Source organism: Cottoperca gobio, chromosome 7 (assembly GCF_900634415.1).
Source record: "Cottoperca gobio chromosome 7, fCotGob3.1, whole genome shotgun sequence".
NCBI classification, from domain to species: domain Eukaryota; kingdom Metazoa; phylum Chordata; class Actinopteri; order Perciformes; family Bovichtidae; genus Cottoperca; species Cottoperca gobio.
The window spans coordinates 17257066-17274328 of record NC_041361.1 but is presented as its reverse complement, the minus strand read 5'-3'; the positions used below and the strand labels follow the sequence as shown (position 1 = coordinate 17274328).

Below are 17263 nucleotides of genomic sequence, written 5' to 3'. Positions count from 1 at the left end.
AGTGGTTTCTTGTTTGCTTAAAAAAGGACGTGTAATACATTGTTGTGTCCAAAAAGCTGTATTACTTCTTAAACATCTGTAGGTTTAGAAAGTGTGTGTGTGTAAGTCCCTATTTCATTAAACTGCACTCATCCACCTCTCATCAGCATTGTCTGCCAGTTTCCTTTAGTTAAAAGAAAGACAGACACTGCAGGTCCACTTTTCATCCCACTGAAAGCCCAGAATATAATTCACTCTTTGGTTATATAAACTTGGGCCTGACTTTGGCTGTCATTCATTCTGTTACAGGTTTCTGTTCATGAAAGGTTATATGTAGATAAACTGTACTTTCTTACCTCTCTCTGAATTTCCTCTACTTGGATTTTGTCCTGTTTAATATGCCCTCAGGATTTTATTATACATTTTTTTTCTTTTTTTCTTGTCTTCACAGAGAGCTTGGCTGGGTGGAAAAAATGCCTAGTTTAACATATGAACGATGATCTGTGGAGACTGACATCTTTTTTTTACATTGTCGAATGCATCCAATATATTGTATATTTGATGAGAAGAAGAACAGTAACCATTGTAGTTCATTTAGGTTTAGAATTTTGTGAAAATCTGTATCATCAACATTGGTTAGGGTTACTCTTCTTCCCTTCACACCCACATCCATACCTCCATACACAGGGTTTCCAGTCCATATAATATCTTATTATGAGTTCTGAGATTTGTTTTGCCTTATTTGAAAGGTCAGAGGCATAGTGTCATAGGATGTATCAGTAAAATGAGTGAATATTTTAGATTGTTTTTGTGTTGTGGCAAAATGCTTGTAGGAATAAAATGCTAGTCGGAACCATTGTAGGAGAATCGGTTTCTTCGGACTCTGTGTGAAGCTGCACTTTGGGCGAAGGAAATGGCGCCCGTCGTCACCATGGTCAGGTGCAGAAGGGTTTACGGTTGCCAACCAGTCAAGTACCCTCGAAGTTGATACGTAGGATATGTAACTGCCTCTCACTTACCGGGCTCAGCGGGCACAGAAATATGTTTTTAAGTGCAAAGAAACCCAGTTTGTGTCGGATGTTGAAGACATAACCGGTAAGAGTCAGACATTTCCTCTCTGTTAGCTCAGTGGCTAACATGTTAGCGTTAATCTCATAATCTCAGTAGTTAGTCACCCCGAGGTTGTTGACCCTCCCGGGTACAGTGTCCTTATCCAGTTGGCTGTTGGTTTCCTCAGATAGCGATTTCTCCAGCATTTTTATGGGGGTGGTATTCAACAAAACGCCACGTGTATTGGCACGCTAAACAATTAGCCACTGTTAGTCCAGCATTGAAAACACCCATTTTAGGAGCAGGACCGATACTGTAACGGTAGTCGGTTCCTTACATTGCTGCAACTATGCTAGCCTAGTCCCCCTCTACCCAGTGGGCCTACTGGGATCTGTTCATTAACAGCTGCTGCAGCAACATTTCATACAATTAATACTCACACTTAAAAGTATGTACTTTGTAAAAATCTTTTGAATGGACGTTTAATGGGGTGTATGAACGTCCGACATTGAAGTCTTACATTGTCTGATTTATGTTTAAAAAAAAAAAAATCCAATAATTTATGAAAATATATGATATTCTGTGTAAATCTCCTACACTATATTTGTATACCTTCCTGTCTCGCTCTTTCATTTTAATTTGTTACATTGTACATTTTTAAATACCAGATGTTTTAAATATTTGTATATTCTATATTTATGTTTCTTATCCTATTTGGCAACAAACTGGATTCAGATTTCTCTAAGGCCACATTATACTGCCAAAATGTGGAATATGTGTGAGGTCTGGCAATTTTTTTTAGGGCTCAGTATCTTTGAAAATGTAATCTGTTAATGCTGCTCTGAAACCTGAAGTTTCTGTATCAATGCCAAAGTAATCAGAATCAGAAATCCTTTATTAGTCCCACGACGGGGAAATTGACCTTGTTACAGCAAAATAACAAGAAAGTAAAGTGGCGAGTGAACAATTAAATAGAATAAAATACAGTAACAGCAGTATAAGTACAAAGTCGTTGATAAAAGTTGTAAAAGTGAATAATACACATGGCAGTGATAGTTGCACACAGTGGTGGAATAGTCTGTTCTTGGTGGTGGTCTACCAGGGGCCGTGGTGATTGTACAGTCTGACCGCTGCAGGAAGAAAGGACCTGTATCTCTCCGTGAGACACCGCGGGTGAAGCAGCCTGTCGCTGAAGGAGCTGCACAGTGCGGACAAAGTGTCCTGGAGGGGGGGGGGGGACATGTTGTCCAATAGAGAGGACAGCTTGGCCGTCATTCTCCTGTCTCCCACCACCTCCACAGTGTCCAGTGGGCTCCCCAGGACAGAGCTGGCCTTCTTAATACTTTCATTGCTATGTTAGTGTGGGAAATGTAAACATCATGTTACCCTATTTTCTATTGAACAAACTATGCCAATCTCCTCAATGCATCTGTGTTCACTAAATAATTAAAATATAAAGTATTGTCCAAAGTGTTCTGATATAGATCAGATGTATATATTTTTTAGATTAAGTAAGCAACGTAACACTTTTCCATTTACAATTTTCATTAGTCCTCAAAATATTAACGGTGTTACTCGGCCCTACTTTATGAGAACTTTTACAATATCTATCAAGGATGTGTTTTGCACCGTCAACTGTGTTGTCATTTATTTGATGTTTTTCCTGCTACAGGAACACCGGACGCTGACATTTGGGAACGTTGCTGCTGCTGTAGACCCCTCGCTGAGGAATGGGCAAAGAGCTGAAACAAAGCAGGGCAGAGACATTTGTACTGGCTGGATCAAATGGTCACAATGGCCAACAATGGCAGACTGGTCTGAGTAACTTCGATCATCTTCCCGACACTGACCACACGTCGAGGATGTCCCGTGTTGCTTCGGACGTGAGGCACAAGTGTGCGGCCTATGTGCTCGCTCTGAGGCCGTGGAGCTTCAGTGCCTCGCTCACACCGGTGGCCCTCGGCAGTGCCCTGGCGTACAAGCTGGAGGGCTCTGTGGATTTGGTCATCCTGATGGTGTGCGCGGTTACCGTCCTCGTCGTCCACGGGGCAGGCAACCTCGTAAACACCTACTATGACTTCTCCAAAGGGATTGACCACAAGAAGAGTGACGATAGGACTCTTGTGGATGAGATCTTGGCACCGCAGGATGTTGTTATGTTCGGAGCGTTGTTATATTCTTTGGGGTGCATGTGTGTCACTCTGCTCTATTTCCTGTCTACTCTTAGACTGGAGCATTTAGCCCTTATTTACTTTGGGGGACTGTCCAGCTCTTTTTTATACACGGGAGGTGAGTAAAATATTAACTTGAATATCTTGGAATTCGCTTCTAACTTCATCATGTGCAGCCCTGCTCACGAAACACACAAACATATCTTATGAAATATTACCTGTCAGTGATCACTTCCATGTGTGGGTACCAAAGGGCAGTAATGACATATTTTATTGAACGAAGCATTTACACTCTGCAGTTGAATGGTCAGTGAGTTCCCCCAAAACATAACATTCTCACTTATTTAGCCATGCAAATAATTAGGTTTATGTGTCAATATTAAGTAATTCAGAAGATGGTGTTACTTTAAATTTAGCAGACGCTGTTAGAATCAGCGGTTCCCCTTCTGTTTGATCCCCGACCCTACCAACTGTGCCACAGTCAGTATGTTGGGAGAACTTTCCCTTTTAAGGCAGTTCGTGCATTTTTCAAACCTGTCACTGATGCGTTACATTTCTTCATGAAGCGAAGTGCATTTCTGAACGAGTGATGTATCTCTACCTATGAATGGAGAAGTGTGCAGATTCTTATTATGAAAATAGCTTGTTTCACTTATGGGATGCTCTTTTCTTTTGTAGCCTCATTTTGCAATTCAGACAAATATTGTTTTGGTGCGTTTTCACCTAAAATAATTTTCATTATAGGGGAACTCTACTGTCACTGATGCACATAAAGTTCAGTTTTATTTGTTGCGGTTTGTGCGCCTCATCCTGTGAACATAGTTTCAGGGCCTCCTGTGGCGCGGGAGCAGCTTCGTCGAGTCTGAGAAAATAAATCCGGGTCATCTCTTTTTGACATTACAAATATAACAAACCCTGCGTTACAACCTGGGGGTGTGGAGTTTGACAGACTGCCAGGCGGAATGAAAATATGATGTGTTATGGGGAGTGCTGGAAGAAGTACTCGGATCTTTAACTAAAGTAAAAATAGTAACACCACAGTGTAGATAAAAGTACAAAAGTATTGGCATCAAAATATAAGTACCGAAAGTAAAAGTACTCATGCAGATTGGACCATTTTAAAATAATATATATTATATTACATCATGGTTTATTAGTTAATGTTTGTATTAATAATCTGAATTTGTAAAGTAACAAAGATACGCTGCAGGAAAAAGTACAATATGTCCCTCAGATGTAGTGGAGTAGAAGTAAAAACTAGCATAAAATAATAAGTAAAGTAAAAGTACCTCATAACTGTATGTCACCAGTAATTATGGGACGTGTAGGATCCCAGGTTTTTACTTATTTAAGGACTACAAGTAAGTGTACCGCCGTGGCATTACCACAGTCTCGGCAGCATTGATTTTGGCCATTCTTTTAATTTTTTTATATTTAGTGTCTTTTGAGTCCCTGAACTTTGTGGGATTGCAATACTAAATGGCTTGAATACTCCTTTTTAATTAGAAGCTCTTAATCAGAAACCTAAAAACCATCTCATAGTAATCAAGGTCTCTTTCGCTAATATTAATTTGCAATGGTGTGTTGCCTGTGAGGTTCAGCATAACACAAGTTAACATTACATTTGACTGCCCTGCTTTGAACATATGGAACCAGACAGTATGAATGAAGCAGTGAAAACAGATGTTACACCTTTACATTCAGGATTTACTGACACTTGGTTTACAAACACTAATCAAAAGGTTACATTTGGCTTCTGTTTACTGTTTCCCAAAGGCATCGGCCTCAAGTACGTGGCCCTGGGAGACGTGGTAATCCTCATCACCTTTGGCCCGCTAGCGGTCATGTTTTCCCATGCGGTGCAGGTGGGCTACCTGTCAGTGCTGCCACTGGTGTACGCCATCCCGCTGGCCCTCAACACGGAAGCCATCCTCCACAGCAACAACACCAGAGACATGGACTCTGACAAGCAGGCGGGCATCGTCACCCTGGCAATCCTCGTCGGCCCCACGCTGTCCTACGTCCTCTACAACCTCCTTCTTTTCGTCCCCTACGTGCTCTTCTGCATCCTCGCCACCCGTTACACCATCAGCATGGCGTTGCCCCTGCTCACGCTGCCCATGGCCTTCCCACTGGAGAAGCAGTTCCGCAGCCGATGCTACGCCAAGATCCCCCAGAAGACGGCCAAGCTCAACCTCCTAATGGGACTTTTCTACGTGTTCGGGATAATCCTGGCACCTCCTGGCAGCTTGCCGTCACTATGATTAATTAGCTTTGATATTTCATTTTTTTTATTTAATGCAGACTAGTTTATGTACCTCTTTGTATTTGTACAAAGCTATCCGATGGCTTTCACCGGTTTTAATTTATTGTCATATTTATATGTTGAACAGAGATTTAGTTTAGGTCCTCCTCTGTGACACTGAAGGCATAATCGGATGTATTTCTTTCAGTGTTAGGCCTGCTGTAATGTGTTGGTAAAAATAATGGCGTCATTTTGTAAAGCTAGGCAACATTGGCATCATCTAAGGACAAACCATAAACCTCAAGTTGCCATATTTATTGTTCTCCAAGACATAACACACTTTGATACCTAAAGACATCAATAAACCATTATTTTTGATTTTCTCAACTGCTGCTTTAATATGCGTCAAATGTTCCTTGTGTTTTTTCTTCTTCTTTGGAAAGCCAAATAGTATTTTGTTGGATTGTAATAAAACTCACTGATGCTGATTTCCCATGTATTCATTTTGGATCAAAGTTATTGTTTTTCTTCCAGCCTTAACAAACATAATACAGTATCACATGCAAAGCGGGCAATTTGATTTGAAATATTGGTTAAATGAAAATATTTGTTTTCAAATGATTTCTGATTATTTTACAGTAATTCCTTTCTAAATGCAGAAAAAAAGTTAACATGTTTGTTTGAGATGGAACAAAGTAAATAAATAAATAAAGCAGCGCCTCCACCCAAAATGTGGCTGTGAGATGGATTCTAAATAACAAAGTGGAAAATAATTGTGTTTGAACCACAAATATAGTCCCTAGTTTTAGTCATCAAGCTGTAACCTACACTTGCAGACCATATATTCCATCACAGAGAATTCACTTGTGTTGGTAGAGAGTTGGGTCATTGCAGGCCATGCACTTTGACTGTTACTACACAAAAATCTACATTGTTATTTACTTTGTGTCGATGCTATAAGATAAACTTATACTCAACATTTTCATCGACAAAGGGACACACATTAGACACCACAGGAATATGTTATTTCTTTTGTACACTCCGTGACATTTGCCTGTCCAGTTTCAATACATTTATTTATGTTTCAATCAATCTGCATTTAAAAGTGTACATTTAGAAATGAAACCTAGTTTTGTGTAGCATGGTATTTGTCAGCAGGGGGCGGTATTGGACAACCATTAAACCAACATGTACAGAAACCTTAACGCGCTGATTCCTGTTCAAGTTATTTTATACATTTATATTCATTTTATTAGGCTATATATAACAACTGCGGCACAACCTTTCCCTAGACCATTTTCATTTGTTCTTAACCTGTTGTGTTTAACTGTCCTGTATCCTACAGTATATTATTGTTTATGTCATCATGTGTCATCTCATTTAGTGCTTTTGGAAAAACATTTCCCCATTAGTTACAGTGCTTGAGTACATTCAGACTTAGTAGTGTTTCAATGAGAGGCTCACCTCAAGCTTCATTTTAATAATTACTGCATCTGTGTGGGTTGTCTGTTTCCACCCACAGCCCTAAGACATGATATCTGGATGAAATGGAAATGAAAAAGTGCCACTCCCATGTTGTAAATATTGTAAATACTTCATTACTATTCCAATAAACAAGTTACCATCAGCCTTTGTGTTTCAATATAGATATCATATTAATATGAGCATACTGTGAAACTAAATTCAGCTATGAACAATATGAAGAACAGTTATGATGTTCTTTAACCCTGTGACTCCTTGCAGACATTAATGTAACACTTGGAGTTCATTTAATGTGATGGGAAATGAGAGAGAGAAGGACACACATCAGGCCTGAGTGTTGAATGGCCACCAGGAGCCGGACAAAGACCTCAGTAATGATTTGGGGAATTGTGACATGTTCTTTGCTGTTTTTATAAACGCACAGGTTACAGGTAATATTTTTTCTTCTTTGATTTTTACATTTGCACATAACAAAGTTGGGGGGTAATATGCAGTGGTTATTGTTGACAATGGTTATCTTTTTCTGAGAATGCTGCCAAATGAGAAGATAATTCTCAAGTTAATCAAATCAAATCAAATCAAATTTATTTATAGAGCCCAATATCACAAATTATACATTTGTCTCAGTGTGCTTTAGAGACTGTACAGCATACGACACCCTCTGTCCTTAGACCCACACATCGCACAAGGAAAAACTTCCTAAAAGAAACCCCATAATTAAAGGGGGAAAAATGGAAGAAACCTCAGGGAGAGCAACTGAGGAGGGATCCCTCTACCAGGACGGACAGACGTGCAATAGATGTCGTGTGTACAGGATAAACAACATAGTACAAATACAACATTTGACAGAAATGATGTTGTGTTGAAAAGAGAAAGTTTGGATGAATCCAGGAAAATGTCAAAAAGGCTTCCCGGTGTCCAGCAGGACCAGGGCAGCAGCCGTAGCCACGATTCATGATCCTGACGTAAACTTTATCAGTGGCAACCTGCCACATGAGAGACAGACACTCCGATGGTGAGTTAGTAACATATATTTACATAAATGCATACAGATAGAGAGGGAGAAGAAGAGAGGGAGGGGAGGAGAGAAGAAGAGAAGGAGGAGAGCAGGGAGGTGTCCCCAGCAGTCTAAGCCTATAGCAGCATAACTAGGGGCTGATCCAAGGCAAACCTGGGCCAGCCCTAACTATAAGCTTTATCAAAAAGGAAAGTCTTTAGCCTGCTCTTAAATGTGGAGAGGGTGTCCGCCTCCCGAACACAAACTGGAAGCTGGTTCCACTGGAGTGCCGCTGCATTTTGGATCAACTGAAGAGTCTTAAGAGACTTTTTGGGACAACCTGATAACAATGAGTTGCAGTAATGTCATGGTTTTATTAGCAATGTAGAAGTCAATTGTAGTTGCTTGTGTTATTTATTTGATACTGTTCTGAATCTTGAATTGTACTTTTCAGTAAATATGCATTTATATGTTATAAGCAATCAGCAAGGATCATTTTTCATTTCAGTCACTAAGCCATTTTAACATGTTACAGTAGGAAAAACAGAGGAGTAAATAATCAAATGTATGAAGGCTTTGATGATTACATTGCTTGATTTCAGGATCCAGGTAATGTGCATGCTTGCTCACACTTGGAACAGAACGGAGCCATCTTTAGTGTTATTAGCTATGGTAATTAGTTACACCTGTGCCTTTCCTATTATGACAAGTCAAAATGTCTGCTGTAAAAATGGTCTATAGCAGTAATACAGTAATGTTATGGTGTTGTTTTGTAAATATTTCATAAAGAATGTATTCTCCAACTTCGTCCTTGTATTGCACTGAAAATGCTTATACAACAAAACAAATCTACTTCCATTCACCCCCATAACACTGTTAATTTAATAATACAAAATGCAACAAAGCATACGCACGTCTACCTGAGATGTGTTTTGTTCTGCGGCTCGTTATGTGAAATCAAAGTTGAATTCAGGATTTGTTGTGTTTATTACGAGGAGCACGTGAAGGCAGCATTCGTAGTGACGCAATGCATGGGCGGGTTGTCATGGCTGTGCGCTGCAAAACCTTCCAATATAGTAACGTAAAATACTTATTTGTCCTAAAACAAGCCATGTCAGCGTCGGTGGCGGACAGCGACATGGAAATATATTTCACCTCAAAGTAAACATTCTTGGCAAAGGCCCGGTAAGTAGCTACACCATGAAATAAGTTGTTTTTTAAACCAATAAAGGATGGCCAAACATTGGTTAGCTAGCTAGCGTCAACGTTAGACAAGCTAGTAGTACGCAACAATCCCACCTCTCGTGTTATAAAGCCAAGCAGGGTTCTGTTCTCAGTATTGTCAAATAATTATTGCCCCGAGTGACGTTATATTGTATAGCACATGTGTACATGTGATCCCCGCCATCAGCGTTTCATTCCTGTGAAGATAAAACGTGTTCAGTTAATTTGCCTGTCAAAGATACTCTTAAATCAAAACAGCGCTACATTATGGTGGGCGACAGGAAGCAGCTGGAGCGGAGTCTTAGCGCTAGCTGGTCATTTTTGAGACCGGACACGTGAGCTGTAAGAATAATTGTTGGTGGTTATATGTTTGCGGATTAGACCGATGAGTTTGTGTCGTGACGTGTCCTTTACAGAAACCAGAGCAATTCATTTGGCAAATGTATGAACGACGTTTGGTGTGACGCTGTTTCAAAATGAGAGAACTGTAGGCTATGTGGGGTTTCACTTTACTTGCAAGTAAGCTAATTTAGGCTAGCTCACTAGTGGGGTGTCATGGTTGTTTTACTGTACCTGTCAGCATCGTCTATGTTGTCATTCTGTACTTTTATATTGTGTTGGAAGGAAGTAACAGTTGTTGTCAACTGACTTCAATTTAAAGTATAAATAAGGAGCACACTTAAACCCATTTCATTAATAATATGAGAACTGAGAAACAATTGCCTGCAGTTGTTTCCTGAGCAACTGCCGAACTGTCATGTTAGGACTATGACATTATGCTGAAGAGCTGTAGCTGTTATACAAGACCTAACCCTTTACACCTGTCATCTTTCTGGTCATTTGGTAGTGAGGAAGCAGAGCCCTGCAGCAGCTGCCACGCACTGGAGCTGCAACTGGACATAGTCAGGATTGCTCTCAGCCACACCTACTTGGAAGCAAAGTTTCAGTCATCTGCTGTTTCTTTGTCTTGTTGTCCCTGCTTGGCTACACAAATCTTTTCACAATAATAAAGCTTGAAATGCGTGCAAGCTTACATCACAGTCATGACTAGTGTTTTAGCGAAGCAGAAGTGATGAGCTGATTGCAATTGAGAAGAAATGGGGAAAATATTGTGTGGAAATTCTCAAGGTAAGAGTTTTACTCTTGGACTACTTTACTAAGGGGTTAACTACTGTGTTTATCTCTCTGTTGGTAATTTAAAGGTAAATTGTGCGAAACTAGTCTTCAGTGGTATGGGGCCTGTTTTTGTCTGTTTGTATTTTTAGTGCTTTCCCATAAATGCTTGGTACGCATTTGTCTCTGCACATGTTTCTTTTTAACAGTTTAAGACCGAAAGGTAAATAACTTTCTACACAATTCCTCAAGACTCCATGTGTTCGGGCATATTTTAGACTTATATTTAAATAGAATTAATGGACACCATAACTATTCACCAAGTTGATAAGTTAACCTTTAATTTTATTCCCCAGAGGGGAAATGTCGGACGTTGCTGCAGCACAAGGACAAAAATAAGTAGAGAAGATAGCTTGAGGATTATAGCAACCTTTTGTTTTACTGAGAATGCCAAATGTGTTTCCACATCACTCTTCAAACATGCAGTGTGTTTATTAAGAAAATTATCTGACTAAAAAATAAAAGGGGAAAAAGCATTCCTGGCTGACAGTGGCATGATGTTCCAACGTGGATCTTGACAGGAGCTGCCTGTCACCACAGTAGAATGACAGTTTTAAAAGTAACCACAAAAAATTGCAATATATATCTCCTTGCAGTATCGAAATATTTGTATTATATATTTGTAACATGATATGTATCATATCGCCAGGTTCTTTCCAATACACAGTCCTTGTTTCCCTACGAGGATCTTCCCAGCTGGACTGAGGATTCAGATCAACGGCCCTCTGGCCACAAGCCAGTCCCATAATAGTTACAAAGATGACAGTTTGAGTTGCAATGTGTTGTACTGCCCTGAGAGAGTCAGCACTTCAGAGTCATCCAGTTTGATGTAGACTGAGTAAACGTCATTGATCTCTGTGAGAATATTTTGTGCCTGTGGCAGCAGTTTGTCAGAGGATAGGATCCAATAGGGATACCTGCAGTTGGAGCAGCATGTGTAGATTAGATCATTGTTATATAAGTGAGGTAAAGGGTGACAAGCCATCATGGTGATTTTCAAGTTTGAACTCGCAAGGATTTTGCAGTCCTAAACATGTTTGGTGTTCCTTCTACTCTTGTGCTATTTACTAGAGGTGACAGTGTTTGGTCACCTGCCAGAGTTATTGTTTGATCAGACACCTCCCAGCTATATCCTAGCGTCTAATCTTTGTGTTTTTCCCAGACGGCAACCATAATTTCCAGTCTGATGATGGCCATGTTCATGCGTGTGTGTCGCTATCTATTTGAAGGGGAGCTGTATGAATGAATGCCCTCTTTTGTATTATGTAGACCAACAAGTCTATCACACAGACAGCAGCAGCTTTGTTTACAAGATGGGAAAGTGGTGCAATAAACTTCATTATAAGCCCGTGTCTCGACCACTTCCTAAGCCCCCGTTCATTCATTGGCTACTGCTCATGTCCTGGCAATACCAGCTGTACATTCATGTGTAACCGTTTTTTTTGGCCAATTTCTGTAACCATATTGTCGAAGTCTCACACAGCTGTGGACAAATTAAAGGGTATTGTTCAAGGCTAGGAAAGCATTGAGACACACAAACACACACACACACACATACACACACACACACACATACACACACACACACACACACACACACACACACACAATCCCTCTTTCCTGTGTGAGCCTGCAGGAGACTCTTGGCTTTTATTGGTCAAATAAAAATGAGGATCATGGCAGGTGCCCATTCATCAAAAATCTCCTCTAGTCCCACCCCTTTTCTTGTCCCTGTCCTCCTCGCCCCCCCATGCACACACCCAAAAATAAATAACAACACCCAGACCCTCCCCCCGAAACATATTGCCCCTCCCCCTCCCCTCTGTCCTCTGCTTGTCTGCTCATTGGCAGCAGAGCAAATGCTGTGCCCGCTCTATGAAAGAGGGCTGTATATCCTTATGTAGAGCTTGATGCGCATGTGTTGTACATATTGATCAGTAAACGCAGTGTGTCGGCTTCACATGTGTGTTACTGACACTCGCGTCCTTGGTGATGGAATATAGCATCAGAGGAGTCCTATGCGGAGCACATACCATTGGCCTGTTTTTATGCGAGAGCGAGGGAACGTCGACCTGAATGCGGTGCTCGTCGGGCAGCCGCTCTCCCTGGCTATCCTCTTCCCTCTCCTCTCCTCTCCTTCTCCTTCACGCTGGTAATCCCTGCTGACACAACGCACAAAGGACTAAATGCTGGCTGCATCCTCCAGCAGCAGGGCTCTCTCCTCTCCCTCCTCCAGCTCTGATCCTTTACAGCCAGGCTGTTCGCCTGTACAGCAGGACGCTGTTTCTGTGGAGCTGCTGTATATCACATCTCTGGAATACCGGCCTGGCTGCCCTCCTCCTCCCCCCCTTGTTTCCCCTCCTCCTCAGCAGGTTCATTCAGGGAGTGCATCCGAACAGGGCTTCAGCTGGTAGCTGGTAGGACCGCTTGTAGCAGGAGGTAGGAGCTGCTTCCTCTCCTTGCCTATTTGTGTCGGTCTCTCTGTTCACCTATCTGCACATCACTATACCAACAGGTAAACTGGCTAAACAGGACAACGCTCCGTCTTGAATGTTTGGGTAATGCTTGCACATCTTTCTTGTAAGACAGTGAAATCCTTTTGATGATGATGTTCTTTTAAGATCGAGCAGCATATATTCTTCTTGTCAGTTTGAATCTTTTGAAAATAAACGAGATCAGCCATACATGCTCCTTCGTCTTAAATGAAATATGTCTGCTTCTATTTTCCCTGTCATAGATTCTCATAGTGGACAAATTTGACTGTTCACCTACCAGAAAGGTTAAACGATAACGTGCAAAGACAACACGCATGCAGTCGCTATACGTCTATGGCCATGCTACTACAATTGCGCCACATGTCATTGCAATCAGTAGTAAAGCTAGTGAAGTGTTAAGCAGGCCGGCATACATCTGGCTGCTTTGGCTGCCACCTCCATCCCTGTTTGTCTAACAGACTGGTGACCATCAAACAGACAATTGGTTTGTCTTGACCTGCAAGTAGGGTGATGTCAAAGTTGTGCAAGGAGTTTTGGGTTTTAGCGTGTATGTTTTTAATTACAGGTAGTCTAATTACAGCATGTTTAGTGCCCAGGTTACACTCATTTGAGTAGCTATTACAACATTAGGTACTTTGTATAGACGATGGCTACAGTGCTGTGAGAATCGGTATCAAAAATGTTTTATCATATAGTATAGAATTCACTTAAGGAGGATAAGTGCGTGTAGTTACTGTATTGCTTGCCGTCAGACAGCCTTTTCCAACAGGGAACTGAACTTGTTATCTATGTTCTCTTCAAAGCCACCGGACTCCTTTTTGATAAAAACAATACTTTTATCTCGCAGAACGCGGAAGTTGCTGGTCCACTGCCGACTCGATCTGTTAGTTAGTTTGTGGTATTGTGTGAGTTTCGGGAATCCGAACTAACCAAAGTCAGATAATAACAAACTAACAAATTGAGGCAGCAGTAGACTGTGTTCTGCGAGGTAAAATTAGTATTTTGGTCAATGGACTCTGGTGGCTTTGGCGTCGGAAAGGGCTGTCTGACGGCAACTCGAACTATGCCTTTTAATGCGCATGTAGCAACATGCCACTCAATATTGACTTTTGAACATGACGTTTGACTTGACTTCTAAGACTGGGCTGAAGGAGCACAGCAGTTTGGATTTACAGTCGTGTTAATTAACCTCATTTTACAGGAAACTATTCTTAGCAAACACAAGACATTGAAAGCTTCTTCACACTACTGATTATGTGACATGAAAATGCCCCATTATTATACAAAGTAATGTAATTACCAGAAACACAGTCGGCTTGTGGGATCAGCGCTGCTCTTTTGGGAGGTATTTCTTTACCTTACGCAGCCATTATTTTTTAAGATAAGGAATCGGGCTCTTCCAGACCTTGAGCAACATCTGTCAGACAAAAAATACCAGGCAAGCACAGGGGAATAGAACTACATGTTCCAAAACAAAGAGCAAAGTTCACAGCAAACCAAATACTAAGACTGTGCCAGGAAGGGTTCACTCCCCGGCTAGTAGGAAGACTGCTTCATAGCGTTCAGGATTTCAGATGGTCCTGCTGGTTGGACCTGGGATAGTAGCGGTGCAAGCTTTATGACACTGGAATCATAAAGCTTCCAACATGTTCAAAAGTGGGCTGAAGATCATGGGGCGTGAGTATGATAATCCACGATCATTTTTATATAATCTCATCACAGTTTCATCAAACGTACAGTAAGTGTTCTTCGGGTGTGGTGGTTTGCTGTAAAAGGCTCCGGGGATAAAGCTGATGGGAAGAATTCTGCTGGCATCAAGTTGCTTTTTAAATCGGTTGTTGCTCCCATTTAGCTTTGTAAGGATGCTTGAGGACAAAGTTGAGGACAAATAGTCGAAGATGTTACATTTTGGATTAGTTTCTTATATGTGATCATTATGAATTATTTGTACAGTGCACAGCACTTGTTCGAGTGAGATTTGAGAAAAAGAAGCGAGGCCCAGCAGAGGCCTGAAATGGAAAACGGAGAGTCTAATTTTAGGCCGATCGCCCACTCTGAAGAGATCTTTATAAATGTGTTATTTACTCAGGATCCTTATTGATTTTCCTGAAAGTCCTCTGGCCACCAGATGTTTCTGACATGAACCAGTTCCAGCAGGCTTTTAGTCATTTCTGAAATTAAGGCTAAAGCCTTAGAGTCTGTGAGTGCATTGAACTTTGCTAAGCATTTAGGTCCAGAGGCAATGATATGAAAAATATAACCGCGCAGGCAAACACCCTCTTCTTATTAGACATTAGAGAGAGAGGATATAATCCAGTCGGACCATGTGTCACAGGACACACAGCACAAGTAGGCTTTTGCTGCTTCACGCAGTAGCGTGTACCTGTTGGCTCAGCAATAATACTTGTGACTTATTTTCCAATGTGAAATGATAAAAGTCTGCTCAGTGACTTTTATCAGTTTGTGGATCTAAGTCTTCCTGCCACGCTGCGTAAAGACTTTTAAAATATTTTATCTGCGTAGTGAAAGCATCAGTGTGGCCTATACCCCGGTACCCTATGTAACACTACCTTACTTAACCTGGAGCAGGGACACGTGTACCATTATGGTATTGATTTCTAAAACATGTTGTTCAATCACGAGCCAAACAGAGTCACAGAGGAGACTAACGCCACACACTTCTGTGAGGGACTATTCCTCAGTCCTGCACCTGCAGGATTTGTCATCATTACTTCCTGCTGCCACAGATTCAACGTTTTTATTATACACACTGGACAAATGACTAAATCACATTTGTAGCGTTCAAAGTTCACCGTTTGATTGCCTTTCATTGACCCAATCCTTGTTCATATCCAGTTTGTACAAAATGGTACAATACATGACATTTTTTAATACAAACAGTGACAATCTCCTCCTCTACAGAAAGCACAAACACAATGTAGTCTGCTGATAATAATATAGTGAAATACACTGTTTTCTTGAATGATTTTGTGTTTACAAAAATGTAAAATGTTTTTAAATTATATTGTCAAGTGTATATTGATGTTTAAAACACCATATGTAGCAGTTTCAAGTTGAACCTTCATTAATGTATTACACTTACTTAATAGAATTTGCACGATATTCTTGAGCAATGTTTGAGCATTTGTTTATGGTGTGTATTTATTTGTGTTGTGGCCAAACGCCTGCCTGGTTGTTTGTGTAAAGCAGGTTGACGTTGCCCTCCCAGATTGGCCCTCAGCAGTGTGTAAGACAGAAGCCAGCCCATCTGTTCCTGCCTGTTTTAGCCCTCAGTCTATCTGTAAACTGCGATTGGCAAATCTTTACGATTTCAACTTCCAATTTGTAAACCAGCTGGACTGTGTCCAGGTTGCGCTTAGTTACTATTCAGGTGAAATGTGACTTTGGTGAATGTATTTACAGCAGTCTCCTGCCAAACTAGCTTTAAAGTTTTTGATACAATATTTTAGTTGTTTAACCTTTTAAAGTTAAGCTGCTAGACTTTGCTGTTGTTAACATTACACACAAGATATGGAAATGCAAACGTAAACACAGAAATGTAAATACTAACACCGTAGTGCTGTTTAGGATGCAATTCTGGGATTCACCCTTATTTTCTAGCAGTGACCATCTGTCGACCATACAATAACATGCATTGGGATTTAAGAAGATGAGCGTATTTTCTTTTGCTCTCTGGAACACAGTGTGTGGGCAGTGGAGTTGGTGGTGGGAAGCAGTGGGTGTGTGTTTCAAATGTAGGTGGTAGGTTCTGTTCTCAATCCAGAATGCTAGATTGTGTGCAGGCTTTACCATACATGTTGGAACTAAGGCTTTTCAGTTTGTGGGAATAATTGAACAAACGATTCTCCTCCCGTAGTGTGGCTTTAAGTGTGGAGGGTTTTTAGGTCACATAGAGATTCATCATGATTGTATTCTCAGTAACGGGTACATTAACTTGGCATTTCCTACATCCAACCACACCTAGAATGCTGTAGGAGCTGCGTGAAAGCCGTCCGCTGCCCGTGACAGCTCCTCTGTTTGCATGCTGAAATGTTTGATGATTGGCTGGGATATTATTTCAGTGCATAAAAGAGGCTTAGCTGTCATTTTCTGGAGAGAAAATGGGAGTATAAGCAGCCTGCTTTTCCTTTTTTTGATCTCATTCATCCCATATGTTGTCATGCTTAAGCAGATGCCTTTAATACCCAACTGACATTGTAATCTTGATAAGCGGGCAAATGTAATCTCAGCTGCATTACAGACATCTGTCCGCCCTATTATTGAACGTTTTTGTTTAGCCAAACCCTGTGACTGAACTATCAGGCTGTATAATATAAAATCATATTAGGTGAAAATGACCAGATAAGTGCGGGGGTATCTTAAGGTTATATTTACACAAATGTGGATTTTAAAACAATGTTTACTTGTTGAAAGTTTCCTGTCTACA

At 40.9% G+C, this 17263-nt stretch overlaps 2 protein-coding genes across 2 annotated transcripts in view; both read left to right on the top strand.

Annotated features, from left to right (window-relative positions):
* The first annotated feature begins 835 nt into the window (after nucleotides 1–835).
* ubiad1 (UbiA prenyltransferase domain containing 1) lies at nucleotides 836–5942 on the top strand. Its single transcript, XM_029436428.1, has 3 exons — nucleotides 836–1074; nucleotides 2702–3318; nucleotides 4977–5942. The coding sequence occupies exons 2-3, from the start codon at nucleotides 2760–2762 to the stop codon at nucleotides 5462–5464; spliced, it is 1047 nt and encodes a 348-aa protein (XP_029292288.1). The 5' UTR covers nucleotides 836–1074; nucleotides 2702–2759; the 3' UTR covers nucleotides 5465–5942.
* Nucleotides 5943–8953: 3011 nt separating this feature from the next.
* The window catches only part of mib2 (MIB E3 ubiquitin protein ligase 2), a 31494-nt gene continuing 23184 nt past the window's right edge, over nucleotides 8954–17263 (top strand). Inside the window, exons 1-2 of the mRNA XM_029435948.1 lie at nucleotides 8954–9109; nucleotides 9996–10276. Coding sequence (XP_029291808.1) covers nucleotides 10246–10276 — 31 coding nt within the window. The 5' untranslated portion in view covers nucleotides 8954–9109; nucleotides 9996–10245. The remainder of the gene's footprint in view (nucleotides 9110–9995; nucleotides 10277–17263) is intronic.

Bases quoted from the DNA above. Each gene is read 5' to 3' on its own strand.
- ubiad1 (XM_029436428.1), top strand. From the start codon at position 2,760: ATGGGCAAAGAGCTGAAACAAAGCAGGGCAGAGACATTTGTACTGGCT. The intron at 3,319-4,976 runs GTGAGTAAAATA...TGTTTCCCAAAG, and splicing joins CTCTTTTTTATACACGGGAG to GCATCGGCCTCAAGTACGTG.